The sequence below is a fragment of the Aythya ferina genome (assembly GCF_964211825.1).
Source record: "Aythya ferina genome assembly, chromosome: 3".
In the NCBI taxonomy this organism is placed as follows: domain Eukaryota; kingdom Metazoa; phylum Chordata; class Aves; order Anseriformes; family Anatidae; genus Aythya; species Aythya ferina.
The window spans coordinates 119,336,743-119,362,400 of NC_140298.1; the positions used below are offsets into that span (position 1 = coordinate 119,336,743).

At 48.6% G+C, this 25,658-nt stretch overlaps 1 protein-coding gene and 1 pseudogene across 2 annotated transcripts; both read left to right on the forward strand.

Moving 5' to 3' along the window:
• The first annotated feature begins 2,200 nt into the window (after positions 1 to 2,200).
• Positions 2,201 to 17,500, forward strand: LOC311434128 (interferon-induced very large GTPase 1 pseudogene; annotated as a pseudogene). The gene is made up of 2 exons (XR_014698901.1): positions 2,201 to 2,296; positions 9,143 to 17,500. The product of XR_014698901.1 is annotated as an interferon-induced very large GTPase 1 pseudogene (transcript).
• LOC311434127 (interferon-induced very large GTPase 1-like) lies at positions 12,931 to 17,500 on the forward strand (the record flags this gene model as incomplete). Its single annotated transcript, XM_084514031.1, has 1 exon — positions 12,931 to 17,500. The coding sequence occupies one exon, from the start codon at positions 12,931 to 12,933 to the stop codon at positions 16,456 to 16,458; it is 3,528 nt and encodes a 1,175-aa protein (XP_084370157.1). The 3' UTR covers positions 16,459 to 17,500.
• Positions 17,501 to 25,658: the final 8,158 nt, after the last annotated feature.

Consider the following 25,658-nt stretch of genomic DNA (forward strand, 5'->3'; position numbering starts at 1 on the left):
TCCAACCTAAAATTCTGCTTCTTATATTCTGCTTCATGAACTGCTGCCTACTCCTATTGGAATGAACCTCACCTTGGTGAAGAAATTGCTGGTACATGAGGACCTGAAGCGGCTGATGACACAAGTTCGAGAAAATGGACAAAAGACAAGAAATACATCGAGTGATGGAAAGAGTAAAGAGAGATGAGAGACACCGTTGGTGGGACATTTTGTTTGGATGGTCACCAGCTGTCACAGGAATCTTCAACAAGATGCTTCACCCTGTTATTGTTCTGTTAATACTCACTGTATTATGTTTTATGTGAGCTCCAGATGGCTCCAAAGGAACCCGCTGCTGTCCAGAGCCAATCCAGTGAGCAATGCTGTGAGAACAGATTGAGGAAAGGGGGAAAAGCAGGAAAGGGGGAAATTTGAGGAAAGGGGCAGAGGGGGACCGTGAAGCAGTGGCGGGGACAAAACATCAGGGACCGACTGCAGCCCCCATTCCCATGTCCCCTGCACCACTTGGGAGGAGAAGACAGAAGAGGGTGGGTGGGAGGAAGGTGTCCGTAGTTTCCTTTTAGTTTCTAAGCGCTGCAGTCTGCTAGGTCAATAAATTGTATTTATCTCCTTGTGCTGAGATTGTTTTGCCCATGACAATAATTATTGACTGATCTCCCTGTCCTTATCTCAACCCTTGAGTCCTTTCCATCATATTTTTGCCCCTTTTTCCTTTGAAGAGAGGGAGTGAGAGAGCGACTGTGGTGGAGCTCAGCAGCCCTGCAGGGTAGAACCACCACACCGTGCTCCCTAGGTGCAGTGTAAAGCAGGTTTTGCATAGCTGGCCTCGTACAGACAGCCCCAAGAGCTGCTGCACGAGCGGTTTCCTCTTTAGTCCATTCAAAAAGGCTTGTTGATGCTCAGGGCTGCACTCATCACAGTCCCTCTTGCGAGTCTCTTAACATAGAGTCACAAACTGACTGAGCATGCATTCTCCAGAATCCCACAAGGCCTAGGAAAGCTTGTGTTTCTCTCTTGTTAGTTGGTGGGGACATAGCTGTTATCTAATTGATCACATCCACCCTGCCATTTTACTCACAAGAACTGGATCTCGTGTGTGAGTCCTTTGACCTTGCTTTGCTTTGCTTTATAGCAGAACCAGTTTACAGAAGAATTTGGATAATTTCCTCCCTTTCTCAAACACTTCCTCTGCTGTGTTACCCCACGCAGTGGTGGCATTCAGGTATTGCAGGTGCCCAGGAGCTTCCCCCAGTTCCAGTGCAGCCTGGATCAGTCCCGGGCAAACAGTGGGGCTTCGTTTCCACCCCTGGGGCAGTCGATTCCAGGTGGACTGGATCTCCTTGCAAGGGAAAGCAAACTGGGGCCTGCATGCCATTAGTCCACTGTCTTCATAATTCTGGAGTTAGCCGGACACTAAACACTGTTGGTCCCATCCCATTAATCCAGTTCATTACTGCCAGCATGCTGGCACACGACGGTGGTGCTCTGTATAAACTTCCACCATGTGGAACAAATTTCATCTGGATCTTTGGGTACCTGGTCATCGTTCAGATTACTATAAACTGTCTCGAGCAGAGCTGATTCCCTCAGGTACTGGAGACCTTTCTCCATGGTGGTCGACTTGCCTGGCTGATGTACAGTACCTTCCTTGAGGGGATGGATACCTTTCCTTCACACCTGACGTGGGACATCTCCAGATGCTGAGGTCTTGTGCCCTTTCCCAATCACTTTGCAAGGACCCTTTTCCTAGAGAGGGATTGCAGCTGCTTGGCTTCCTTGCCTTCTGATTCCTAGCTACCAGCCCCAGTATCCCAGCATCAGAGCAGCCAGGTGAGAATGTGCTCACGTAGGTGACAGCTGAAATTCTTTTGCTACCTCGCACCTCTTTCAGGGATAGGGTTCAGGTGGATTCTGACTCTGCTACGATTTTTGTCTCTTCTCCTTCCCATTTCTGTGATGGATCTGCTTTAGAGCTGCCTGCTTCTTCCACTTCCCCTTGCCTTCCTTGGAGGAGTGCCTGGGGATGTGGCTACCCCAGCAGCCTGACTCAGCCCCAGCACAGCCAGCAACTGCCAAGTTTCACTTTCTGGCACTGCTTAAAAGTAACAGTCTGACTTCCAGGAAAGCAAAAAATATCTCCCTGTTGTGCAACCAATAAACTGTGGCCAGTGCAGGGGCTTGGGGCTCTGCAAAGAGTGGGGTCAGGGGTGGGCTGAGGCTGTGCAGGAGCTGCGCTGAGATGGTGCGGGAGCTGGGCTGAGACGCTACTGGAGCTGCAGAGCACCAGGGAGGGCAGGTAGGTCCCAGCTGACATGCACTGGGCAGGGAAGGGACCACATGCGGAGACCCCTTGGCCTCCTGCTTGCTGTTTCACCCATCTCCTGCTGGGTTGCGAGATGCCAGGAGGGCAGCAGGGCTTTTCACACAGGGGAAATGGGCTCTGCTCAGGGGTAGGGGACGGAGGAGCAGTACAGCTGACCCCAAGGAACCAAAGGGATGTCCCGTCCCAGAGGGCGTACTGCTCAGCAATAAAATCTAGGGGAGTTGGCTGGGGTGGGGGGCGGCCGCTGTAAAGGGAGGGTTAGGCTTCAGTCAGTGGTCGGTGACCAATTGCACTGTGTATCACTTGCTTTGGATATTTGTTGGTTTATTATTATCACCATCATCATTATCCCTTCCTTTTCTGTCCTATTAAACTGTCTTCTTCTCAACACGCAGGTTTTTAGCACTTCATAGTATCCTAGGATGGTTTGGATTGGAAGGGACTGTGGTGGTATTGTTCTGCTGGGCAGCTGAGCTCCACAACTGCTCTCTCTCTCCCGTCCTCATAGGAAAAGTAGGAGAAAATGCAATGAAAAGGGCACATGGATTGAGATAAGGACAGGGAGATCACTCAACAAGTGCGCTTAGATGAGCTTCTAAGAGGATCTGGATATTTTTTTGCCCTTTAACTTTTTTTTTCTTCAGTTCCCTCCCCCATCCTGCTGTGGGGGTGGGGGGAGCCAGTGAATAGCTGTGTGGTGCTTTGCTGCCTGCCTGGTTAAACCACAACATCCTCCAACACCACCCCAGTGGGCTTCATGCTCCTCTGGCAGCTCCCCCAGGGCCCTTCCACCATGGCCCCGGGCAGGCGTTGGCTTCTCCCTGCATCATGCTCTGAAAACAGCCCCAGAGGCATATTCTGTACATTGCCAGGTCGTCTACCCGACCGTGAGAAACCAAGGCTCTAAATCCTAAAGAATCCTAAAATGGTTTGAGATGGAAGGCATATTATAGATCATTGTGGTGGTTTTGCTCGAGTGGGCAGCCAAGCTCCAACACAGCCGCTCTCTCACTCCCCCTCCTCAAAAAGGAATGGGGAGAAAATACGATGAAAAGGGCTCAAAGGTTGAGATAAGGACAAGAAGATCACACAGTAATTATTTGTGAGGGGAAAACAGACTCAGCATAGGGAGACAGTAAGATTTATTGCGTATTACTAACAAGCTAGAGAAGTGAGAAACAAAGGAAAGAAACCAAAAGCACCTTCCCCCCCCATCCACCCTCTTCCACTTCCTCCCCCCAAGCAGTTCAGAGGAACGGGAGGAATGGGGGTTATGGTCAGTCTATAGCGCTTCTCTGCCGCTCCTTCTCGGTCACTCTCGTCCCCTGTGCTGTGGGGTCCCTCCCATGGGATGCAGTCCTTGATGAACTGATCCGGTGTGGGCTGCCCACAGGCAGCAGCTCTTCCAGAACTGCTCCAGATATGGGTCCATACCGTGGGGTCCATCCATCAGGAGCAAACTGCTCCAACCTGGCTCCCTCACGGGCAGCAGCTCCTGCCAGGTCACCTGCTCCTGTGTGGTCTCCTCTCCACGGGCTACAGGTCCAGCCCGGAATCTGCTGCGGCAGGGGTCTTCCACAGGCGGCAGCCTCCGTTGGTGCAGGGCCACCTGCTCCACTGTGGTCTCCTCCACGGGCTGCAGCGTGGAACCCTGCTCCACCGTGGTACTCCATGGGCTGCAGGGGGACAGCCTGCTTCACCATGGTTCTCACCACAGGCCGCAGGGGACTTCTGCTCCGGCGCCTGGAGCACCTCTCCCCCTCCTTCTTCACTGACCTTGGCACCTGCAAGGCTTTTACAGGTAAATGACTGGCTGTCGGGGTGGTGTCTAGACCAGGGATTTCGGTATTTTGATCTTGGGCCGTCCTTTGAGAGGCTGGGTATGTGGGCTACGGACAGACACCAAGTGGGACGCAAGTGTGTTGGGGAGCAAGCTCTCTGGGCTGATTACCAGGGCTTTAAACTAGGTTTGATGGGGGAAGGGAGGGGAGCTAAATGTAACAGAGAAGGGCTGGGTAAGTCATCACTGCTGTCACTGTTGAAGACAGGGAAAAACTTCTGAGCTCTCCCATAGGATTGTCTGAGGACTCTTCAGAGAAGGTAGCGTTCCCGATCCCCCGTCCAGTATCTTCTTCTTGCATCCCCCCTGGGGTAACTGCACCTGGTGGGACAGCTCGCATGGCTGGAACGCAGTCATGGAGGGCTATGTCCTCTTTGGGAAAGACAGGCTGGGGAAGCGAGGGGGTGGGGTTGCCCTTTATGTGAGGGAGCAATTAGAGCTGGGGGAGAGTGAGGGGCAAGTGGAGAGCTTGTGGGTGAGAATTAAGGGGTGGGCTGGTATGGGAGATACAGTGGTGGGGGTCTACTACAGGTCTCCAGATCAGGAGGAGGAGGTCGATGAGGCCTTCTACGAGCAGCTGCTAGTAGCCTCACGATCACGAGCGCTGGTCCTCATGGGGGACTTCAATTACCCAGACATCTGCTGGGTAAGCAACTCAGCCAGGCACGAGCAGTCCAAAGGGTTCCTACAATGTGTTGAAGACAATTTTCTGATGCAGGTGGTAGAGGAGCCGACGAGGCAGGGGTTGCTCCTGGACCTCGTTCTTACCAACAGGGATGGCCTTGTTAGGGATGTGAAGGTTGGGGGCAGCTTGGGATGCAGTGACCAGGAGATGGTGGAGAACCAGATGGAACTAGGCAAAGGAAGTAAGGCTAAAAGCAGGATTGCTACCCTGGACTTCCAAAGAGCCAACTTCAACCTCTTCCTTCTTCAACCTGCTTGGGAGTATCTCATGGGATAGGTTGCTAGAAGGCAAGGGTGCTTGTGAGAGCTGGGCTACATTTAAGCAGCACTTCCATGCTCAGGGTCTGTGCATCCCGAAGAATAGGAAATCGGGGAACGGGGGCAGGAAACCCGCGTGGATGAGCAAGGAGCTCATCAATAAGATCAAAAGGAAGAGAATGGTCTATGAAATGTGGAAAAAGGGCCTGTCCTCTTGGGAGGAGTATAGATGTGTTGTCAGGGCCTGCAGGGACACAATGAGGAAGGCTAAAGTCCACCTAGAGATGAGGCTTGCAAAAGAGATAAAGGATAATAAGAAGGGTTTTTTCAAGTATGTAAACAGCAAGAGGAAGACTAGGGATAATGTGGGTCCCTTGCTGAATGAGGGGGGTGTCCTGGTCACAGGAGACGCTGAGAAGGCAGAGAGATACTGAATGCTTTCTTTGCTTCAGTCTTTGCTCCAAGGACACTGCCCCGGGACTCCTCGCCCCTGACAATACGACAAAGGGTCTGGGAAATGGAGGGCTCCCCCCTGGAGCAAGACCTGGACTGGCTGGAGAGATGGGCAGGAAGAAGACAAATGAGATTTAATAAGAGCGAGTTTTGGGGCCTCCACCTGGGAAGGAACAACCCGAAGAATCAGTACAGGCTGGGGGACTACCTGATGGAGATGAGCTCTGAAGAGAAGGACCTGGGGGTCCTGGTAGACGACAGGTTGGCCATGAGCCAGCAGTGTGCCCTTGTGACCAAGAGGGCTAATGGGATCCTGGCGTGCATTAAAAGGAGCGTGGCCAGCAGGTCAAGGGAGGTGATCCTCCCCCTCTACTCTGCCCTGGTCAGGCCTCACCTGGAGTACTGTGTCCAGTTCTGGGCTCCCTGGTACAAGAAAGACAGGGATCTCCTGGAAAGAGTCCAGCAGAGGGCCACAAAGATGATACGGAGCATCTTCCCTATGAAGAAAGGCTGAGAGACCTGGCTCTGTTCACCCTGGAGAAGAGAAGACTGAGACGTGATCTCCTCAGTGTATATATCTGAGGGGTGGGGGACAGTAGGATGTAGCCAACCTCTTCTCAGTGGTTTGTGGGGATCGGACAAGGGGCAATGGCTGCAAGTTAGAGCCCAGGCAGTTCTGCACTGACATGCGAAAGAACTTCTTCACGGTGGCGGTGACGGAGCATTGGAACAGGTTGCCTAGGGAGGTTGTGGAGTCTCCTTCTCTGGAGATATTCAAGGCCTGTCTGGACGCCTAACTGGGCAGTCTGCTCTGAGGAACCTGCTTTGGCAGGGGGGTTGGACCCGATGATCTTTTGAGGTCCCTTCCAACCCCTACAGTTCTGGGATTCTGTGATTTTCCTCATGCCTCTCACTCTCCCAGCTGCTTTATGGTACACCGTTTTTTTCCCTGTCTTAAATATGCTCTCACAGAGGCACAAAACAACATCGCTTATTGGCTCAGCTCTGGTCAGCAGTGGGGCCTTTACAAACTTGGAGCAGCTTCTAGATCCTTCTCACAGAAACCACTGCTATTGCCCCCTGCTACCAAAACCTTGCCACGTAAACCCACTACAATCATCCAATTCCAATTAGCTGCCCTGGGCAGGGACACCTCCCATTACAGAATCACAGAATTTCTAGGTTGGAAGAGACCTCAGGATCATCGAGTCCAACCTCTGACCTAACACTAACAGTCCCCACTAAACCATATCTCTAAGCTCTACATCTAAACGTCTTTTAAAGACTTCCAGGGATGGTGACTCCACCACTTCCCTGGGCAGCCTGTTCCAGTCTCTAACAACCCTTTCGGTAAAGTAGTTTTTCCTAACATCTAACCTAAAACTCCCCTGGCGCAACTTAAGCACATTCCCCCTCGTCCTGTCACCAGGCACGTGGGAGAACAGACCAACCCCCACCTCACTACAGCCTCCTTTAAGGTATCTGTAGAGAGCAATAAGGTCGCCCCTGAGCCTCCTTTTCTCCAGGCTGAACAAGCCCAGCTCCCTCAGCCGCTCCTCGTAGAACTTGTTCTCCAGGCCCCTCACCAGCTTCGTCGCCCTTCTCTGGACCTGCTCAAGCACCTCGATGTCCTTCTATCCATTAGATACATACAATCATAAAATACGCAAGTTAGAGGGAACCCACAAGGCTCATTGAATCCAACTCCTGTGCCACCAGAGAAAAACCCAAAAAAATAAATAAAAATCAGACCATGTGCCTGAGAGCATTGTACAAACACTTCTTGAACTCTGGCAGGTTCGGTGACTTCCCTGGGGAACCTGTTCTGGTGCCCAACCACCCTCTTGGTGAAGAACCTTTTCCTGATATCCAGCCTGAACCTCCCCTACCCCAGCTCCATGCCGTTCCCTTGGGTCCTATTGCTGGACACCAGAGAGCAGAGAGCAGCACCTGCCCCTCCGCTCCCCTCATGAGGAAGCTAGAGGCCACCACAATTTCTCCCCTCAGTCTTCTCTTCTCCAGGCTGAACAATCCAAGTGACTTCAGCCACTCCTCATAGCTCTTCCCCTCAAGAAAATGTACTGTCGCTGTTCACTTAGTTAGTAGTTTTGCATGAAAAAAGTGTAAGGATATGTGGAGAGCGAGAGTGTTGGCTTCATTAAGGTTATCCAGTCTCCAGTTGCTACATGATGGTCCAGAGGTTGCCTCTCTCCAGGCAATCCCTTTCTCTACCTCATGTGAGTGAGTGCTGTAAGGACGAGGAGCCAGTGACGGGTGAGACCAGTCCTGGCAGATGTAGTGGGTTTACGTGGCAAGGTTTTGGTAGCAGGGGGCCATAGGGGTGGTTTCTGTGAGAAGGATCTAGAAGCTGCCCCAAGTTTGGTAAGGGCCCCACTGCTGACCAGAGTCGAGCCAGTAAGCGATGTTGTTTTGCACCTCTGTGAGAGCATATTTAAGACAGGGAAAAAAATGCTGCGCCACACAGCAGCCGGGAGTGTGAAGGGAGTAAGAAACAGCCTTGCAGGTGCCAAGGTCAGTGTAGAAGGAGGGGGAGAGGTGCTCCAGGCGCCGAAGCAGAAGTCCCCTGCGGCCTTTGGTGAGAACCATGGTGAAGCAGGCTGTCCCCCTGCAGCCCATGGAGTACCACGGTGCAGCAGGGTTCCACGCTGCAGCCCATGGAGGAGACCACGGTGGAGCAGGTGGCCCTGCACTGACGGAGGCTGCCGCCTGTGGAAGACCCCTGCCGCAGCAGATTCCGGGCCGGACCTGTAGCCCGTGGAGAGGAGCCCATGCAGGAGCAGGTGGCCTGGCAGGAGATGCTGCCCGTGGGGGAGCCAGGTTGGAGCAGTTTTCTCCTGAGGGATGGACCCCGTGGTACAGACCCATATCTGGAGCAGTTCTGGAAGAGCTGCCTGTGGGCAGCCCACGCTGGATCAGTTCATCAAGGACTGCATCCCGTTGGAGGGACCCCACAGCACAGGGGACGAGAGTGACCAAGAAGGAGCGACAGAGAAGAAGCGCTGTAGACTGACCATAACTCCCATTCCCCCTTTCCTCTGCGCCCCTCGGGGGGAGGAGGTGGAAGAGGGTGGATGGGGGGGAAGGTGCTTTTGGTTTCTTTCCTTTGTTTCTCACTTCTCTAGCTTGTTAGTAATACGCAATAAATCTTACTGTCTCCCTATGCTGAGTCTGTTTTGTCCGTAACAATAATTACTGCGTGATCTTCTTGTCCTTATCTCAACCTTTGAGCCCTTTTCATCGTATTTTCTCCCCATTCCTCTTTGAGGAGGGGGAGTGAGAAAGCGGCTGTGTTGGAGCTTGGCTGCCTACTCGAGCGGAACCACCACAGCAGCTTATACATGGGTGCTGTTGAAGGCAGCGCCTTGTCCGTGGCTATTTGTGTAGCCGTGCCAGTGGTTGCATGTGTATGTCTGTCTGTGTCTGCCTATCTCAGGGGTGCCCATAGGCTGGGTGCCAGCAGCAGGGCAGAAGAAATCCTTGAGCCAGAAACTATGGAGAGGCCTCTTCTAAGGGTGGTGGCCTCCTCTAACTTGATGTAACAGGTCTGTTTTCCCCTTCTACAGCCATGGAGTCACAGGAGGAGAGATCAGCTGCTGGGGAAAAGGCACGAATTGCTAAGCAATTGCTGGCAGAAGCATTTGAGAAGGAAGGACTTGATGAAGAATACTGGCTCCCCAAACTGTCAGAGATATTGGGTGTTAAGTCAAGAGATGCTTTGAAACATCTGCAATATGAAGACTGCCTTAAACTGGAGTGCGAAGTACGGTACCCCTGGGAGACCAAGGCACTCCAAAGGCTCCTGGGAATCACAGACAACAAAAGAGCTGTTGATGAAGTACAGAAGCAGCGCTTGGAGAGGATGAAGCAGAGACAAGAAGAAGCCAAGTCAATCCTACAGGAGCTGGAGGAAATGCAGAAGAGCCACAGCCACAGCAAGGAAATGATAAGACAGAAAGAGGAGGCCCTACAGCAAGCCATGGACATTCCCAAGGAGTACTGGGCACCTCCAGAGAAGGCATTGCTGGATGAGCTGGTGAGCATCCGGAAGCAACTGGAGCAGCAGGAGAAGTCCATGGGGGAGAGGGAGAACGTCTCTGACGAGGAGGTCCTGAGGCGGGCATCGGGAGGCCTGGCTCTGCAGGGGATTTACCAAACCAAGAGCCTGGAGGATGTGCTGGCAAAGCGAGAGCAACTCATCAGGGTCCCTGATGGCTTCATGCTCACTGGTCCAGTGCAAGGGTCGCTGCTTGAGAGGAAGGAGTTCTCCTCCTCTGCAGCAGAAGCTGCTTTCACCAAGTCCATGGAGCAGCTGGGGTTCAGCATCAGTGCTTCTGCCAGAGACAGGTTCTCAGGGCTCATTGTTGAAACAGTTGTAGATTCCAGCAAGTCCTCACAGTCAGAGGACTCCCGTCGGTCACGCTCGGAGCAGGCGTACATTTGCACCACCAAGTACCAATACATCCCTCTGGCCTCCTACTACTTCCAAAAGGACCAGCTTCGCCTCTCAGATGCAGCCCTGAGAGAGCTGCAAGACATCGAACAGCTTCTGAGCATCACCCAGGAGGCAGACAGGTTCCACCTACTGAAGAGCAGGTGCGCCAGCTTCTTCAGCAGGTTTGGGTCCCACGTGAACCAGGGACCCCTCCACTTTGGGGGAATATTCTGGTGGAAAGCATCTGCCGAAGGTTTCAGGGCAGAGCAATGGGATGAGATGAAGCAACAAACATCTGAAGCACTGAACAGCTACGTCGGCGCTAGCTTCAGCGGCTTCGGTACAAAGTGGGGAGTGAAGGGGGATGCTTCAAACTCCAGCTCACAGGCATCATTTCAGGGAAGAGACAGAAGCAGCACCCACACAGCAGTTCAGCTCTATGTGACCAAAACAGGGGGCCCAGCAGAGACAGATTCCCTTCCCGAGTGGAAATGCGGGCTTGTGGCCAATAACACAACCTGGTGTGTGATCGACCGGGGCTTTCAGCTGATCACAGTGTGGGACATAATCCTGTCCAACCACAGCAGCGATTTTAAATCCTCCCATCAAATGGGCAGCAGCCTCAGGGCTGTCTACGAAGAGCTAACGAATCAAAGCACCGGTGTGATCTTTGGAGAGGAACTGGCCAGTGCCGTAGAAGAGGCCAGAGCTTTCCTGGAGCAAGTAAAGACCTGGGAGGGGACAGTGGATGAAAAGAAACTGCTCATGTTGCTAGATTTTAAACAGGGTCTGAATAACAGAACAAAAAATCACAGTGTCTGGATCAACATGTGTCTGTCAGACAAAGCATTGCAGGAGTTCCTGGTGAACACTGTTTCTTTTTGCCAGAAGTCTTCTCCAGAAAACACCATCTACATCAAATCTCTGCTGCAGTGCCTGCTGGATCCTCACATCTATTTTGTCAAGGACTTCCCCAAGACTTCCTTCATTATGCAATGGGTCTTCCACAAGGAGCACACACTTCCCCAAACTCCCAGTATTTCCAGTCTTGAAGATCTCAATACGACACTGCTGCAGATGAAGGAGTACATCCAGGAAGTCACCTATGAACCAGCAACTTCTGCATCTGCCATTCATGAGGCAAAGATCAAAGCCACCTTCACTGTAAGCCAGTCTGTTTCTTCCTTGCTCCAGTCTCTGCAGCAAAGGGCACAGGAAGACATAGAACTCTTAGTGCTCTTAGTTACAACCAGCACAGGATACCAAGTAGAAAGCGGCACTTTTCAGTACCTCCTTGGGTGTCCAGAAATTAATTTCATGATACAGGAAATGCGCGTGGCACATAACGAGTATCAGAGCCTGAAGGAACAGGATGCTTGCAGAGCTCAGGCCTTCCTGCTGCTGATGGGGCTCACCATAACATCCGAAAACAAGAAGATGACCCCTGAGCAAAAGAATGACCGCTTAGTTTTCATGAAAGAAAAGATGAAAAACACATGGTCCACAGAGATGAAAGCTCTCCTCGGAAAGCACAATGCATTCAAAGACTGGGAGATGCTGGAAAGCGATTTGCAATCCTTCATCGATGGGCAACTGGAGGACACATCTGGCAACCTGAACAAAGACAATATAATGAAAGACCTGGAAGATGCTTTTCAAGGCATGCAGCCTCCCAGTCAGTGCAAACCCAAATCAGACAGCAGCAAATCCAAAGCAAGTCAAGCCACTGCAAACCCAGAGTTCGTCAACTTACTTAAGTGCCTCGGGCTGGAAAGGTACTATCCAAGAAAAATGGGCACAGAAGATTTCCACATCATACACCAGACATCTGTACACAACAGCCAGCCCAGCAAGGACAGCGAGCTACCATTTTACTTCCTGCAAAGGCTCCTGACCGTGGATTACAGGGTGAGGTACCTGACTTGCAAGGAGGCGAGTAAGCCAGAAGTTGTTCCCAGACCAAACACCTCAGGGGAGGAGCACGAGCCCTCTGATTCCTTTGATGACTTTTTCAGTGACTTGGACAAAGGAGCCCCTGAATCTGCAAGCAGGGAGAGTCATGTGCACCCCATGGACCTCCAGATGGCAATTTTTCATTGTGCTGATGATTTCATGAGACAGTACCTTTCATCCAAGCTCGCTTTCTGCCAGTTTGCACTACCCCTCCTGGTACCAAACCCGGGCACTTCACAGATAGAGTTCCCTCTCTGGTCCCTCAGCCAAATCAAGAAGAGCTGGAAAGGGACGGTGAGATCGGGAGAGCAGATGAGGATTAGCAGTCACAAAAACAAACTCATTTATCAGGCAGAGATGCCCATCGTGTCCTTCCTCCGCATCGGCAGCTCTCCTTCCTCTTCCAAGTCTCAGCTCCTGAATGCCCTGCTGAGCAGGAAGAAACACGACACTTTTTTCCATCGCCATTGCGAAGGCAGCACCAAAGACTGCTTCCTGATGAAAGGTGTTGTGGAGATCTCCTGGTACCTTCCCCGTGGTAGCGACGACGACAGCTTTAACGGCCCTGTTGCTTTCTGTAACCTGCACGGAGATGCAAGGGATCACGAACCCCAGCTGCAGTTTTTATAGGAGATCTCTGCCGTGAATGTGGTTCTTGTTTCTGAGTCTGATCAGAGCAACGAGAAAGGCAGGAAAATTTTACATGATCTGTGGCAGTCTCAGAGGCCTTTGGTTTGCCTTTTCACTGAGAAAGACAGCATTGCAGCTGGCCGATCTGGCCAAAATGTAAGAATAGGGATCAAGAACAGAAATGAAGCAGAATTAGTGGGTGAGCTGACAAAAACCATCCGAGACCTAGTGGAAGGGTCGAGCACGCTTGTTAGCCTCAATGCATGCCTGAGCACAGCTCGCGAGCACGGCTTCCTAGTCGATGAAGATGCAGAAGCGTGCGTGACAGCCAAAGAAATGGCAATCAAACTGGTGAATCTGTTAAAGAAAGAGAAGTTGTCTGAGATCAAATCACAGCTACTGCCTCTTCAGGGAAAACTGTGGTACACGTGGTGTAAAAAGGACAAAGAACTCACTCGCTTGCAGGAAAAGAGGAACAAGAGCATAGAGCATCATCGGAGCCAAATTGAATTGGAGAAGTCTGCAATACGAAGAAAGCAACTAGGTAAAGCGTTTCCCCTCAATCAGCTGATGAAAACAGTCCTTGGCTTTCTCCAGTCACAGCCAGACAATACCAAGAAATTCTTTCTGCAGTGGATGAAGATCTTCATGGACGACATCTCCTCTGATCGCCTTGATGAGCTGAAGAGAGAGTATCATCACTTATGGTCTCAAATCCTGGCATTAAAGAAAAACAATGAAAATAACAACCTGAAAACTCAATTGATGAAGAAATTAGATGCCCTTTCTGATGAAATCAATGATTCGTCCATTGGCCTTGAGCATATTTTGAGAGAGGTGGGGCAGATTTATGAGGCACTGGAATCAACAACCTCCAAAGAAAAATGGTATGTCAAACTACCTGAAATTGCTGCCAGTCTGATGGTTTTAGGGTATCCCATTGAGCTGATGGATGGTGATGCTTCTTACATACCACTGCAATGGATCGGAGCCGTCTTTGACAGGTTAATTGAGAAGCTAGGGGACAAGCGAGTATTTGTGCTTTCCGTGCTTGGCATCCAGAGCACAGGGAAGTCAACCCTGCTGAATGCCATGTTTGGTCTGCAGTTTAACGTCAGCGCAGGGAGGTGCACCCGGGGAGCGTTTATGCAGCTCATTAAAGTGGACGAGAAGCTCCAACACGATTTGAACTTTGATTACCTGCTCGTTGTTGACACAGAAGGACTTCGTGCCATAGAGATGGCCAATAAGCAGTCACTTAACCATGACAATGAGCTAGCCACCTTTGTCATTGGCATCGGCAACATGACTCTGATCAACATCTTTGGAGAAAATCCTTCGGAAATGCAAGACGTCCTTCAGATTGCTGTGCAGGCTTTCCTGAGGATGAAGCAAGTTAATATTTCCCCAGGCTGCCTCTTTGTGCACCAAAACGTGGGCGAAATAACTGCAAAGGAACAGAACATGGAGGGACAAAGACGTCTGCAGGAAAAGCTGGATGAAATGACCGTGACTGCGGCCCAGCAGGAATTCTGTGACATCACCTGCTTCAGCGACGTCATCCGCTTTGACGTGAACACCCACATTCATTACTTTGCTCACCTGTGGGAAGGAAACCCACCGATGGCACCGCCCAACCCCACCTACAGCCAGAACGTCCAGGAATTAAAGAGCAAAATTCTCCAAGCTGCCAAGAAGGAATCGCACAGCAGCGTTTTGAGGCTCTCCAGCTTGAAAGTTCGTATTAGTGACCTGTGGAATGCCTTGCTGAATGAAAACTTCGTTTTCAGCTTCAAGAATTCAGTGGAGATTGCTGCCTACAAGAAACTGGAAACTGCATTTAGTCAGTGGACCTGGCAGCTGAGAAGTCACATCTTAGACTTGCAAATGAAACTGGAAAACAAGGTGCAGAACGGGGAGTTGGACAAGGTCACCACAGAACACCTTGAAAAAGTGGTGCAAGAGAGAAGTGATGACATCATCAAGAACGTGGAAACATTCTTCAGTGAAGACAGAGACCGTGAAATACTGATCCAGTGGAAATGCAGCACAGAACTGAAGCTGAAAGAACTGAGAGAGTCCCTTCTTGTTGAAACGCAAAGGAAGTGTGCGAAACTTATAGAAGTAAAGAAGAGCCAGAGTAAACTGGATGAGAGGAAGTCCACATATGAAAACGAGCTCCTGAGAAAGAGCAGAGAGTTGGCCCTGTCTCTAAAAGGCCAGAAATTAGGTGAAAGTGAACTGAGAAAACGCTTCAATTCTATCTGGATGGAGTGGCTTTATGAAGTCTCTTCTGCTGCTCCCCCTCAGGAAGAGGTGGACATTGATGTGGACATAGAAAATGTCCTTCTAGATCACTTTAAGGAGCCTAATGTAGATAAACGAATCAGAAAGTTTTCCCAAAAAACTGTCTTTTGTGTTGACAAAGAGAAACACATTTCTAGGAAGAAAAGTTTTTTTGGCTTTTCTAAAAGTTTGGACGATGCCGATGTGAACAGCATGCAACGAATTACAGATAACATCATAATGCATGTGAGGGAAAACATTGAGAAGAAGGAAAAGGACAAAATTGATTACAGTCGAACTTTTATTCATGAAATACTAAATGAAGTGGAGGAAGGTATGAAGTCTGTTCCTAACAGTGCAAATTACTGTTTTAATAAAGAATACAAAATGGAATTATCACTATACCTGTGTAGAATGGCAGCAGAAAGGTTTAAAGACATGCATGCAGCATTCAGGAAAGCAAATGATCCAGTCGTCTACCTGGAGAGCAAGAGAGAAGACTTCTTCAAATGTTTCCAGATTTCCTGCCAAGGAGCCTCTTGCATCACAACATTTGCTGATTTCCTGTGCAGCAAGATTGCCCCAGCTCTTCGACACGCCATCTATGAGAAGACAGCTCTTGACATAGCTCGAGACGTGAAGGATAAAATTCCAGATTTCAAAGGCAATAGATCCACTCTGGAATATTACATGCTCAAATTCCTAGCAGAAGAAGAAAAATTTGAAAATTTCAAGCATTACCTTAAAGCCCCAGGAGACTTTTTAAATAATTACATTAAGACAAAAGTTGAGACGTACTGTTTAGATGAGAACAGAAGGCTAGAGACGTTTTTAAGAGACTCCCTCTCTCGTTACTATGAAAACATTCAGTCAGCTGTTTTTGCATCAACCACGGTTGTCAAAGACAGAAAAGACAGAAAGGATAAAATCTCTCTTTGGCTGGATGAATTCTGCAGAGCACTCAGAGATGTGCTAAGCTTGCCCAGGAGCGACCTGAAGGGCATTGAACATCAGGAGATAACAGACATAGAGTTCCTGAATAATGCCATGACAGAAGCACTGTCTCCTGTTATTGATGATCTCAGGAAAGAGTTTGAAGGAGCTCGTATGAGCTCCTTTGAAAGGCAGCCTCACACAATACTGGCTGAGCAGTTTGCAGGGTGCCAGGAGCAGTGTCCATTTTGTGGGGCTGTTTGCACTAACACTATGCCAAAGCATGACGGAGACCACCGGGTTGTCTTCCATCGTCCACAAGTTTTGACAGGATACAGATGGCATAAAACAGACAACCTAGTCATTGATATTTGTTCTAGCCTTGTTTCAAGTGACTGCTTATTCAGGATTGGTGAAGACACATGGATCCCCTACAAGAAATACCGGGATGCAGGACATCCCTATTCCACATGGAGCATTCTTCCTGATCCATCCATGCAAGCATACTGGAAATGGTTTGTGTCTTCTTTCAGGACACAACTAGAACAACACTACAATGGGAAATTTCATGGCAAAGGAGAAATCCCTGCTTCATGGCACACTGTTACAAAGCAGAATGCACTCGCTGAACTGGAGAAATGTTAGGCTATGTTGGTATGAAGGAAAAACTGCAAGTGCTTTGCATTTTAGAAGAACATAATACGAGGATAACCACAAAATCTTCTTGTAATGATTATGATTTAACCTTGTCAATAAAACTAAATGTAATTGCTACAGCATTAGGTGAACTAAGGAGTGCTTCTTATGCCACTGCTCAGCAATTCCCTTGCTTTGTGATAAAGTCAAAGTCCTCTTCCTTTCTTGCCATAAATATTTACATCAGCTTTGTCTTAAAGCAAACTAGAAAAATATTCCTGCAGGAAGCAGTCATACCGCCAAGATCAAGACCAAGTGCCAGATGAAGAGCAAAGGCAGCATTAGAAAGGACCAGTTTTATCAGCTGCTATGGGAAAAGAAATGACACTGGCAAAAGAACAGTTTCCCTGCAGCAATACTTGTCACACTTGCAGAAAGGACAGCGGGGTCTGCGAGCAGGTGAACATTTGTGGGGAACTTGGCAATTTTGGTTTTTGGGATTGTTGTTTGCATTCATAAACTCAGTACTCAGGTTCTGTTCTTTTTCTGATGCCATTAAAGCAATTAATGCAGCAGCCTATGCAGATTTAGACAGTGATTTCTAACTGTGTGGTTATTAGGTATAAGTCCTAGGTTAAGATGTGCCCCCACTTCCATGAGCCATTCCTATTCATGAGCCTGGGCCTGGCAAAGGTCCCTCCAGCTCCTAGCCACCCCAACTGCTTTTGCCAAGCACTTCTGTGTTGGGTAAAAGCCCTTTATAACCAATGTAGAGAATTAGACAGCTTTGCAGCTTCCTCAGCAGCTGTCAGCAGTGCGTGAGCTTAGCGTTTGTGCTGTCAAGACGGGCAGGTGGCAACTGAACAAAAATGGTCTGGAGAACATGGAAGTGGCTCTGCCTGCACCAGTGCAGTGGGAGGGGGTGTTTACTGTGCACTTTTCCTGCAATCCTGCTGCAAACCCAATGACCAGAGTCTCCTGAAGAGCTGTCAAGAGTGGTGATTCATTATAATGCTTTGTAGTCTTTGCTAATAAACTGAGTTGGACTGGACTGGTCTCTGCATACTTCATTTCAAGGTGAGCCTCAATTATCCTAGAATCATAAAATCAGAATGGTTTGTGTTGGAAAGGACTTTGAAGATCATCTAGTTCCAATCCCCCTGCTATGGGCAGGGCCACCTCCCACTAGATCAAGGTTGCTCAAAGCCCCATCCAGCCTGGCCTTGAACACCTCCAGGAATGGGGCATCCACAGCATCTCTAGGAAACCTGTGCCAGTGCCTCACTGCTGTCATATTAAGGATATTCTTCCTTGTTTCTAATCTAAATCTCCCCTCTTTTAGTTTAAAGCCATTACCCCTTGTCCTATTGTTACGCATCCTGATAAAGAGTCCCACCCCAGCTTTCCTGTAGAATCCTAGAATCATGAAGGTTGGAAAAGCCCTCCAAGATCATCTGGTCCAACCATCACCCGATCACCAATGTCACCCACCAAACCATGTCCCCAAGCACCACGTCCAACCTCTCCTTGAACACCCCCAGGGATGGTGATACCACTGCCTCCCTGGGCAACCCATCCCAATGCCTGGCTGCTCTTTCTGAGCAGAAATGTCTCCTCATTTCAAGCCTGAACCTCCCCTGGCACAACCTGGGCCCATTCCCTTCTTATCGATGGGTGTCACATTTGCAAGTCTCCAGTCATCTGCCACATCTCCAGTTGACTAGGCCTGCTGATACATGATGGAAATTGGCTCAGCAATCACATCTGCTAGTTCCCTCAGCACCCTCAGGTGGATCCCATCTGGCCCCATGGACTTGTGACAGTCCAGGTGGAGCAGTAGGTCTCTTACTGTTTCCACCTGAACTGTGGGAGGGTTATTCTGCTCCCCGTCCCAGACTTCCAGGTCGGGAGCCTGAGACCCTGAGGATGAGACCTGAGGATAACTGGTCTGACTGCTGAAGACAGATGTAAAGAAGGCATTGAGAATCTCAGCCTTTTCCTTATCCTCCGTAGTCATGTTCCAGTAAAAGAAGGAGACTCTCCTTGGTCCTGCTCTTTCTGTTAATATAGTTGTGAAAATGTTTTTTATTGTCTTTCACCACAGCTGCCAGATTGAGTTCATGCTGGCCTTTAGCCTTTCAGATTTTCTCTCTGCATATGCTAGCAAACTCCTTGTACTCTCCCTGAGTTCCCTGTTCCTTCTTCCACAGGAGGCTAACGCTTTTTCCCAAATAAGACTCAGCAAACATTCCCTGTTCAGCCATGTCAGTCTTCCTCCACAACAGCTCTTCTTAAGGCCCATGGGGACAGCCTGCTCCTGCAAGTTGAAGTCCCCTACGAGAGCAAGCACTGACGATTGCATGACTTCTGCCAGCTACTTGTAGAATGCCTCTTAGAATCATGGAATCATAGAATGGCATGGGTTGGAAGGGAGCTTAAAGACCATCTAGTTGCAACCCCCCTGCCATAGGCAGGGATGCCACCCACTAGATCAGGTTTGCCAGGGCCTCATCCAGACTGACCCTGAACACCTCCAGGGATGGGGCATCCACAGCCTCTCTGGGCAACCTGTGCCAGTGTTTCTCCACCCTCTGCGTGAAGAATTTCTTCCTAACATCCAATCTAAATCTTCCCTCTTTCAGTTTAAAACCATCCCCCATTGTCCTATCATTATCTACCCAAGTAAAAAGTCCCTCTTCACCCTTTTTATAAGAACTCTTGAAGTATTGAAAGGCTGCGATGAGGTCCCCCGAGAGCATTCGCTTCACCAGGCTGAACATCCCCAGCTCTCTCAGCCTTTCTTCCTAGGAGAGGTGCTCCAGCCCTCTGATCATCTCTGTGGCCCTCCTCTGGACCCACTCTAATAGCCCCATATCTTTCTTGTGCTGGGGGCCCAGGACCTGGACGCAGCACTCCAAGGGGGGCCTCACATGGGCAGAATAGAGGGGGAAAATCACCTCCCTCCACCAGCCACCCATGCCCCTGCTGGTGCAGCCCAGGATGCAGTTGGCCTTCTGGGTTGCAAGTACACACTGACGGCTCACGTCGAGCTTCTCATCCACCAAAACCCCCAAATCCTTCTGCGCAGGGCTGCTCTCAATGAGTTCTTCTCCCTGCCTGTACTCATGTCTGGGATTGCCCCGTCCCAGGTGCAGCACCCTGCACTTGGACTTGTTGAACCTCATTCGGTTCACGGGGGAACACTTCTCAAACTTATCCAGCTCTCTTTGGACAGCATCCCTTCCTTCTGTTGCTCCCCTTCTCTGGTCATCCCTTTTCCAAGCTGTCAACTGACCAAGGCCTTCTCTGAGGTGTACACTCACCAGGATCAAAACTAACAGTTGGCCTCTGCCTGTCATTATTTATAAATCTTAGGTTTCCAAATAATTATGAATATCAAGAATAAGATGCATGCTTCTACAAGAATAAAAACAACCTTGCGGGCACTCCAATCCTGTATAAGCCAGTCCTTTCCCCCAGTCACAAGTCACATTCAGTAGTTACCTCTGAAAATAAAAAGTTGATTTACAATTATAGTTTACAATTATACAAGTTTAGTCTCTAAAACCAGTTTTGACAGGTGTTTCTTTAATGTCCGATTCATTTGTTCTACTTTCCCAGAGGAGGAAGGATGCCATGGGGTATGAAACTACCATTTTATTCCTGAAGTTCTCATTAATCCTTGTAAAATATATGGAGGAAAATGACTCCCTTGATCTGAGTTTATATTTTCAACAATCCCATATCTAGGGATTATTTGTTCTGGAATTACCTTTGTCACCTGAATATTAGCTGTCACTGATATTGAAGGAAAAGCTTCTACCCATCCTGACAAACGGTCAGTTAAGCTAGCAACTTAAATCGGCCTACTTTACGTTATTCAGTAAAAGCTACCTGGAAGCTCTGAAAAGGTCAAAGTCCTGGCTCCCATCCACCCAGAGGCTGTTTCCACACAGCCTTCTTATTCACCCGTTGGCGTGTTATGCAACTATTATACACCTGCTTAGCTTTATTTCAGGTACAAGAAACAGATTCATTTCTACTCCTATTTGCAAGGACAATTCTTCAGCCTTTTCATCTGCAATTCTGTTTCCCCATTCGATTAGGGAGTTTCCCTTTGATGTCCTCTCACATGCACCATAGCAATCTCTTTTTCAGATTTTCCAGAATCTGTCTAATTGATTCTTCATGGACCAATTCTTTTCCCTTACTGTTTACTAAACCCCTTTCTTCCCAAATAATTTCCAAATGTATTTACCACCCCATATGTATATCAATAATCTGTATATATAGTTCCCTGTTTCCCTTGTAACAACTTAAATGCTTGATTTAATGCATATAATTCACAAGTTTGAGCTGGCCGATTAATAGGCAGTCTTCCCACTTCCTCAGCTTTCCCATCTATTCCTTTAACAATGGCATAACCATTGCATAGCCTTCCTTGTATCATCCTAGAAGATCCATCTGTGAACAATATTTCCCCTTCATCCAAGGGTACATCTTGTAAATTTAATCTGATCTTTCTTTGCTCATTTCTTAGATTTAAGCAGTTATGTTCCACATCCATTGGATCTACACTTCCCTCTGACAAGAAGGAGGCAGGATTCAAAACAGATTCAGGAGTTACAGTTAAATCATCCTTTTCAGTCAGGACAGCTTCATATTTCAGTATTTTAGAGTCTATCAGCCACCTTCCTGCTTTCTGAGTAAGGATGGTCTTCACTTGGTGAGGCGTAACAACACTCCATTGCCCCCCAGTGGTTAATTCTTTCCTGCTCTCTTCTACCAGTAAGGCAGTTGTTGCCACTGCCTGAATACACTCGCCATTCCCAGTATACAGCATCTAATAATGTAGACAGATATGCTACCGGTTTTCTTTTCTCATCCCATTCTTGGGTTAAGACCCCCAAAGCAGCACCCTCACTTGCAGTTATGAAAGGATGAAATGATTTCTTTAGGGCAGGAAGAGCTAAGACTGGTGCTGTCATCAGATCTTGTTTTAACTGTTCCTCTATTTCTTTTTCTTCTTCTGTCCAATTCAATGCATTGAGATTTTCCTCCAATAATTTGAGATATAACTTCTTTGTTGTCTGCGCATATGCCTCTATCCAAAATCTGCTATATCCATTTAAACCTAAAACTTTTCTTAATTCTTTCTTTGTTCGAGGTAGAGGAAGTTGCACAATTCCCTGAATCCTTTCAGGGTTTATTCTCCGTCTGCCCTCAGAGACTAGCTTTTCCAAATATCTGACTTCTTTTTCCACATATTGTAATTTAACCTTAGATATATTTGGCCAATGTTCTCTTATAAAAACTCAAGAGTTCCTTTGTGGCTTCTTTTACCTTTGATTTTTCTACCCCTAGATATCAACAAATCATCTACATATTGTAACAATGTCACCCCTTCTGGGATCTGAAATATTTCTAAAATCTTTCCCAATAATCGGTCAAACAATCTGGGGGATTCAGCAAATCCTTGAGGCAAAACTGTGCAACAAACAACAAAGTATTGTTGTTCACGGCCTGTTTCTGGGTCTTCCCATTCAAATGCAAAAATATCCTGACTTTCAGGATCCAATGGGCAAGCCCAAAAAGCATCCTTGAAATATGTAACAGTGAACCATTCGTGCTCATAAGGAATTTGACCCATCAGGGTGTAAGGGTTAGGAACCACAGGGTGGCGTTTTCATACTATCTCTTCAACCTTTCTGAGGTCTTGCACCAATCAGTACAAATCGTCTGGCTTTCATACTGGTAAAACTGGAGTGTTATAAGGTGACATACAAGGCTCCAAAAGCCCATCCCTAATTAAAGTTTGCGATACAAGATTCAGGCCCATTTTTCCTTAAAAGGCATAGGCTACTGCCATTGTTTCACTATTCCACTCCCTTCTTGAACAGTTGTTTTAAAGGAGCTATATTAAGTTCCCCACAATTTTCTTCCCTTACCCTCTTCTAGTTAGATTCCAGGGGCAGAAGCTGATTGGTTCAGCCCAGCAATGATCAGACAACAGCTATATATACATATGTATATAAAGCAAGTGAGCTGTTTGGGGATGAAGCTGGTGAGGGGCCTGGAGAACAAGTCCTACAAGGAGCGGCTGAGGGAGCTGGGCTTTTTCAGCCTGGAGAAAAGGAGGCTCAGGGGTGACCTTATCGCTCTCTACAGGTACCTCAAAGGAGGCTGTAGCGAGGTGGGGGTTGGTCTGTTCTCCCATGTGCCTGGTGACAGAACGAGGGGGAATGGGCTTAAGTTGCGACAGGGGAGTTTTAGGTTGGATGTTAGGAAAAACTTCTTTACCGAAAGGGTTGTTAGACACTGGAACAGGCTGCCCAGGGAAGTGGTGGAGTCACCATCCCTGGAAGTCTTCAAAAGACGTTTAGATGTAGAGCTTAGGGATATGGTTTAGTGGGGACTGTTAGCGTTAGGTCAGAGGTTGGACTCGATGATCTTGAGGTCTCTTCCAACCTAGAAATTCTGTGATTCTGTGTGCATACATGAAAAATGTGCAATAGGTGACCGACAACGAGCCCAGGAAGCTCAATCCTTGGGACTGGAGGCTTGGTGTCTCCCCAGCTCTGGATAACCAACCATTCCAGGAGTCACTCCAGGTCTCGCAGATTGACACTTAGGACACGTATTGGCCACAAAAGTGGCTACCCATTGCTTTCCCAATGGGGCTCCAACCAGACAGGTGGAAAAAGGTTCTGAGGTATAGCAAGACCCAGGCACGTTATATCTTGGCTTGGGGCTTTAGCCCGGATTACCATATGTTCTGTTGAGGGAATGCGATGACCCAGGCCAACCTGAAAAACAGCCGGGGGGGATCAGGGGTGAAAGACAGCAACTGGGAGAGAAACTGGAGTGATAAACACCCTTACAGACACTAAGGTCAGTGAAGAAGGAGGGGGAGGAAGTGTTCCAGGTGTCAGAGCTGAAGTTCCCCTGTGGCCTGTGGTGAGGACCATGGTGAAGCAGGCTGTCCCCCTGCAGCCCATGGAGTACCACGGTGGAGCAGGGTTCCATGCTGCAGCCCGTGGAGGAGACCACGGTGGAGCAGATGGCCCTGCACCGACGGAGGCTGCCGCCTGTGGAAGACCCCTGCCAGAGCAGATTCCAGGCCGGACCTGTAGCCCATGGAGAGGAGCCCACGCAGGAGCAGGTGACCTGGCAGGAGCTGCTGCCCATGAGGGACCCAGGTTGGAGCAGTTTGCTCCTGAGGGAAGGACCCCGTGGTACGGACCCATACCTGGAGCAGTTCTTGAAGAGCTGCTGCCTGTGAGAAGCCCACACAGGATCAGTTCAGGAACGACGGCATCCTGTGGGAGGGACCCCGCGTGGAGCAGGGACAGAGAGTGACCGAGAAGGAGCGGTGCAGACGAAGTGCCACAGAGCGACCACAACTCCCATTCCCCCATTCCCCTGTGTGAGATATGTTCATCTGATTTGTGTCAGTATGGAACAGTGCTGGGGCCGCGAGGTATGAAGAATGTGACCTTCTGTCTTACATACCCTTGTATAACTGCAAGTCTAAGAAAAACAGAATGGTTAATGTATATAGTTCTTGTACCTTGCAAAAGAATATTTTAACAATTCGTGTCAATAGAGAGCAGTTCTGTCTGTCTCTGGGTCCTGCACTGGCAATTTAATTCTTCCACAGATGTGGTTTCTTCCCTTTCCTCCCAGTGTCCCAGTCTCCCCCTCATTATAGTCAATTTATCAAATCTTCAGAAATATTCCTCAAATCCATGAGCCTATTTGCTTTTGTTATTCCGAACTCTTATTCCTAACAGTTACAGTCTTTTTGCCTTCTTTGTGGTTGATTTAGCACTGCTATAGATGTGACTGGAGTGTCCCTGTGAATGGCCTGTGAGGAATGTTTTAACAACATGTGAAGTGTCAATAGAGAGCTATTTGTATTTGTATGTCCTTTCTTTGAAGTCTCTGATGTCTGGGGGTTTCAGAACAACTGCTAACAACTGGTGGCTGTTATGGCTTCTGAATGGGACACTATGCAAGCCCCAGATATCTGGCCAGGTGGCCAGGAGATCAAGGAGAAGAAAGAAGCTGAAGGACGGCTAGAAGACAAAACTTGCAGGGAACGCTGTGTAAGCTTTTGACATGCTGCCAAGGAGTACAAAGGGGAAGGACAAGAAAAAACTTGGAGAGGAAGACTACGAGTCTTCAGCATGAAAGACCCCCAGAGACACCCAGGGGGACCACCGGAGACTGATATGCATGCTCCAGTAGGAGGGTTTGGATCCCGGAAGCTAATTATAATAACCTGGTTTTTTTTAGAAGTAGTAATGAATATGTATCAGCCTAGGAGCATAAAAATCAGCTACTTGATGTAACTGGTGTGCGTCTGGGTAGAGCGGAGACTCCCTACGCACCCAGCGCTGTTTGCTTACCTCTATTCTTTTAGTAAATTGTAAACTTTGATTATAATCCTATTTTGGGACTGAGCAATTTATAACACCTGCATGTCATGGGGGAAGGAGGTGGAGGAGGTTGGATGGGGAGAAGGCGTTTTTGGTTTCTTTCCTTTGTTTCTCACTTCTCTAGCCTGTTCTTTTGCCTGTAATAGGCAAAAAAAAAAAAAAAAAAAAAAAATTATTATCTCCCTACTCTGAATCTGTTTTGCCCATCACAGTAATTGTTGAGCAATCTCCTCATCCTTATCTCAAGCCTTGAGCCCTTTGTATCCTATTTTCTCCCCTTTTTCCTTTGAGGAGGAGGAATGAGAGTGGCTGAGGTGGAGCTCGGCTGCCCATTTGAGTAAAACCACCACACATAACTACCTCGATAGCAACTAGAATGTGAGCCTCCTCCGCTATTTTTCCTACCCGGACTGCTTGCATTTGTAACTTGAGTTTCATGAGTTTCCCCGTGACCGGTTGCTCCCCTAGACCCCGCACTGGGCTTAAAGTTCCGTTATGTTTTCCTGGGTTGCCATGTATAATACTGACCTCCGCCCCAGCGTCCACTAACGCCCTAATCAGTTGCTTGTTTATTTGGGTCCACCATGTAGTACAAAGGATAAACAGCTGTGGGTGCTGTCCAGTTACATAATTGTCCATAAGTTCTGGGGTGATTAGTGTCCCAGTGGGGGTCTGTCAGGGGAACACAAAGAATTTATTAATGAGTTAGCTTGTTAACATACCTACCCCAGGGTGATGACAAGGGTACTGATGTGCACAATGCTTTTC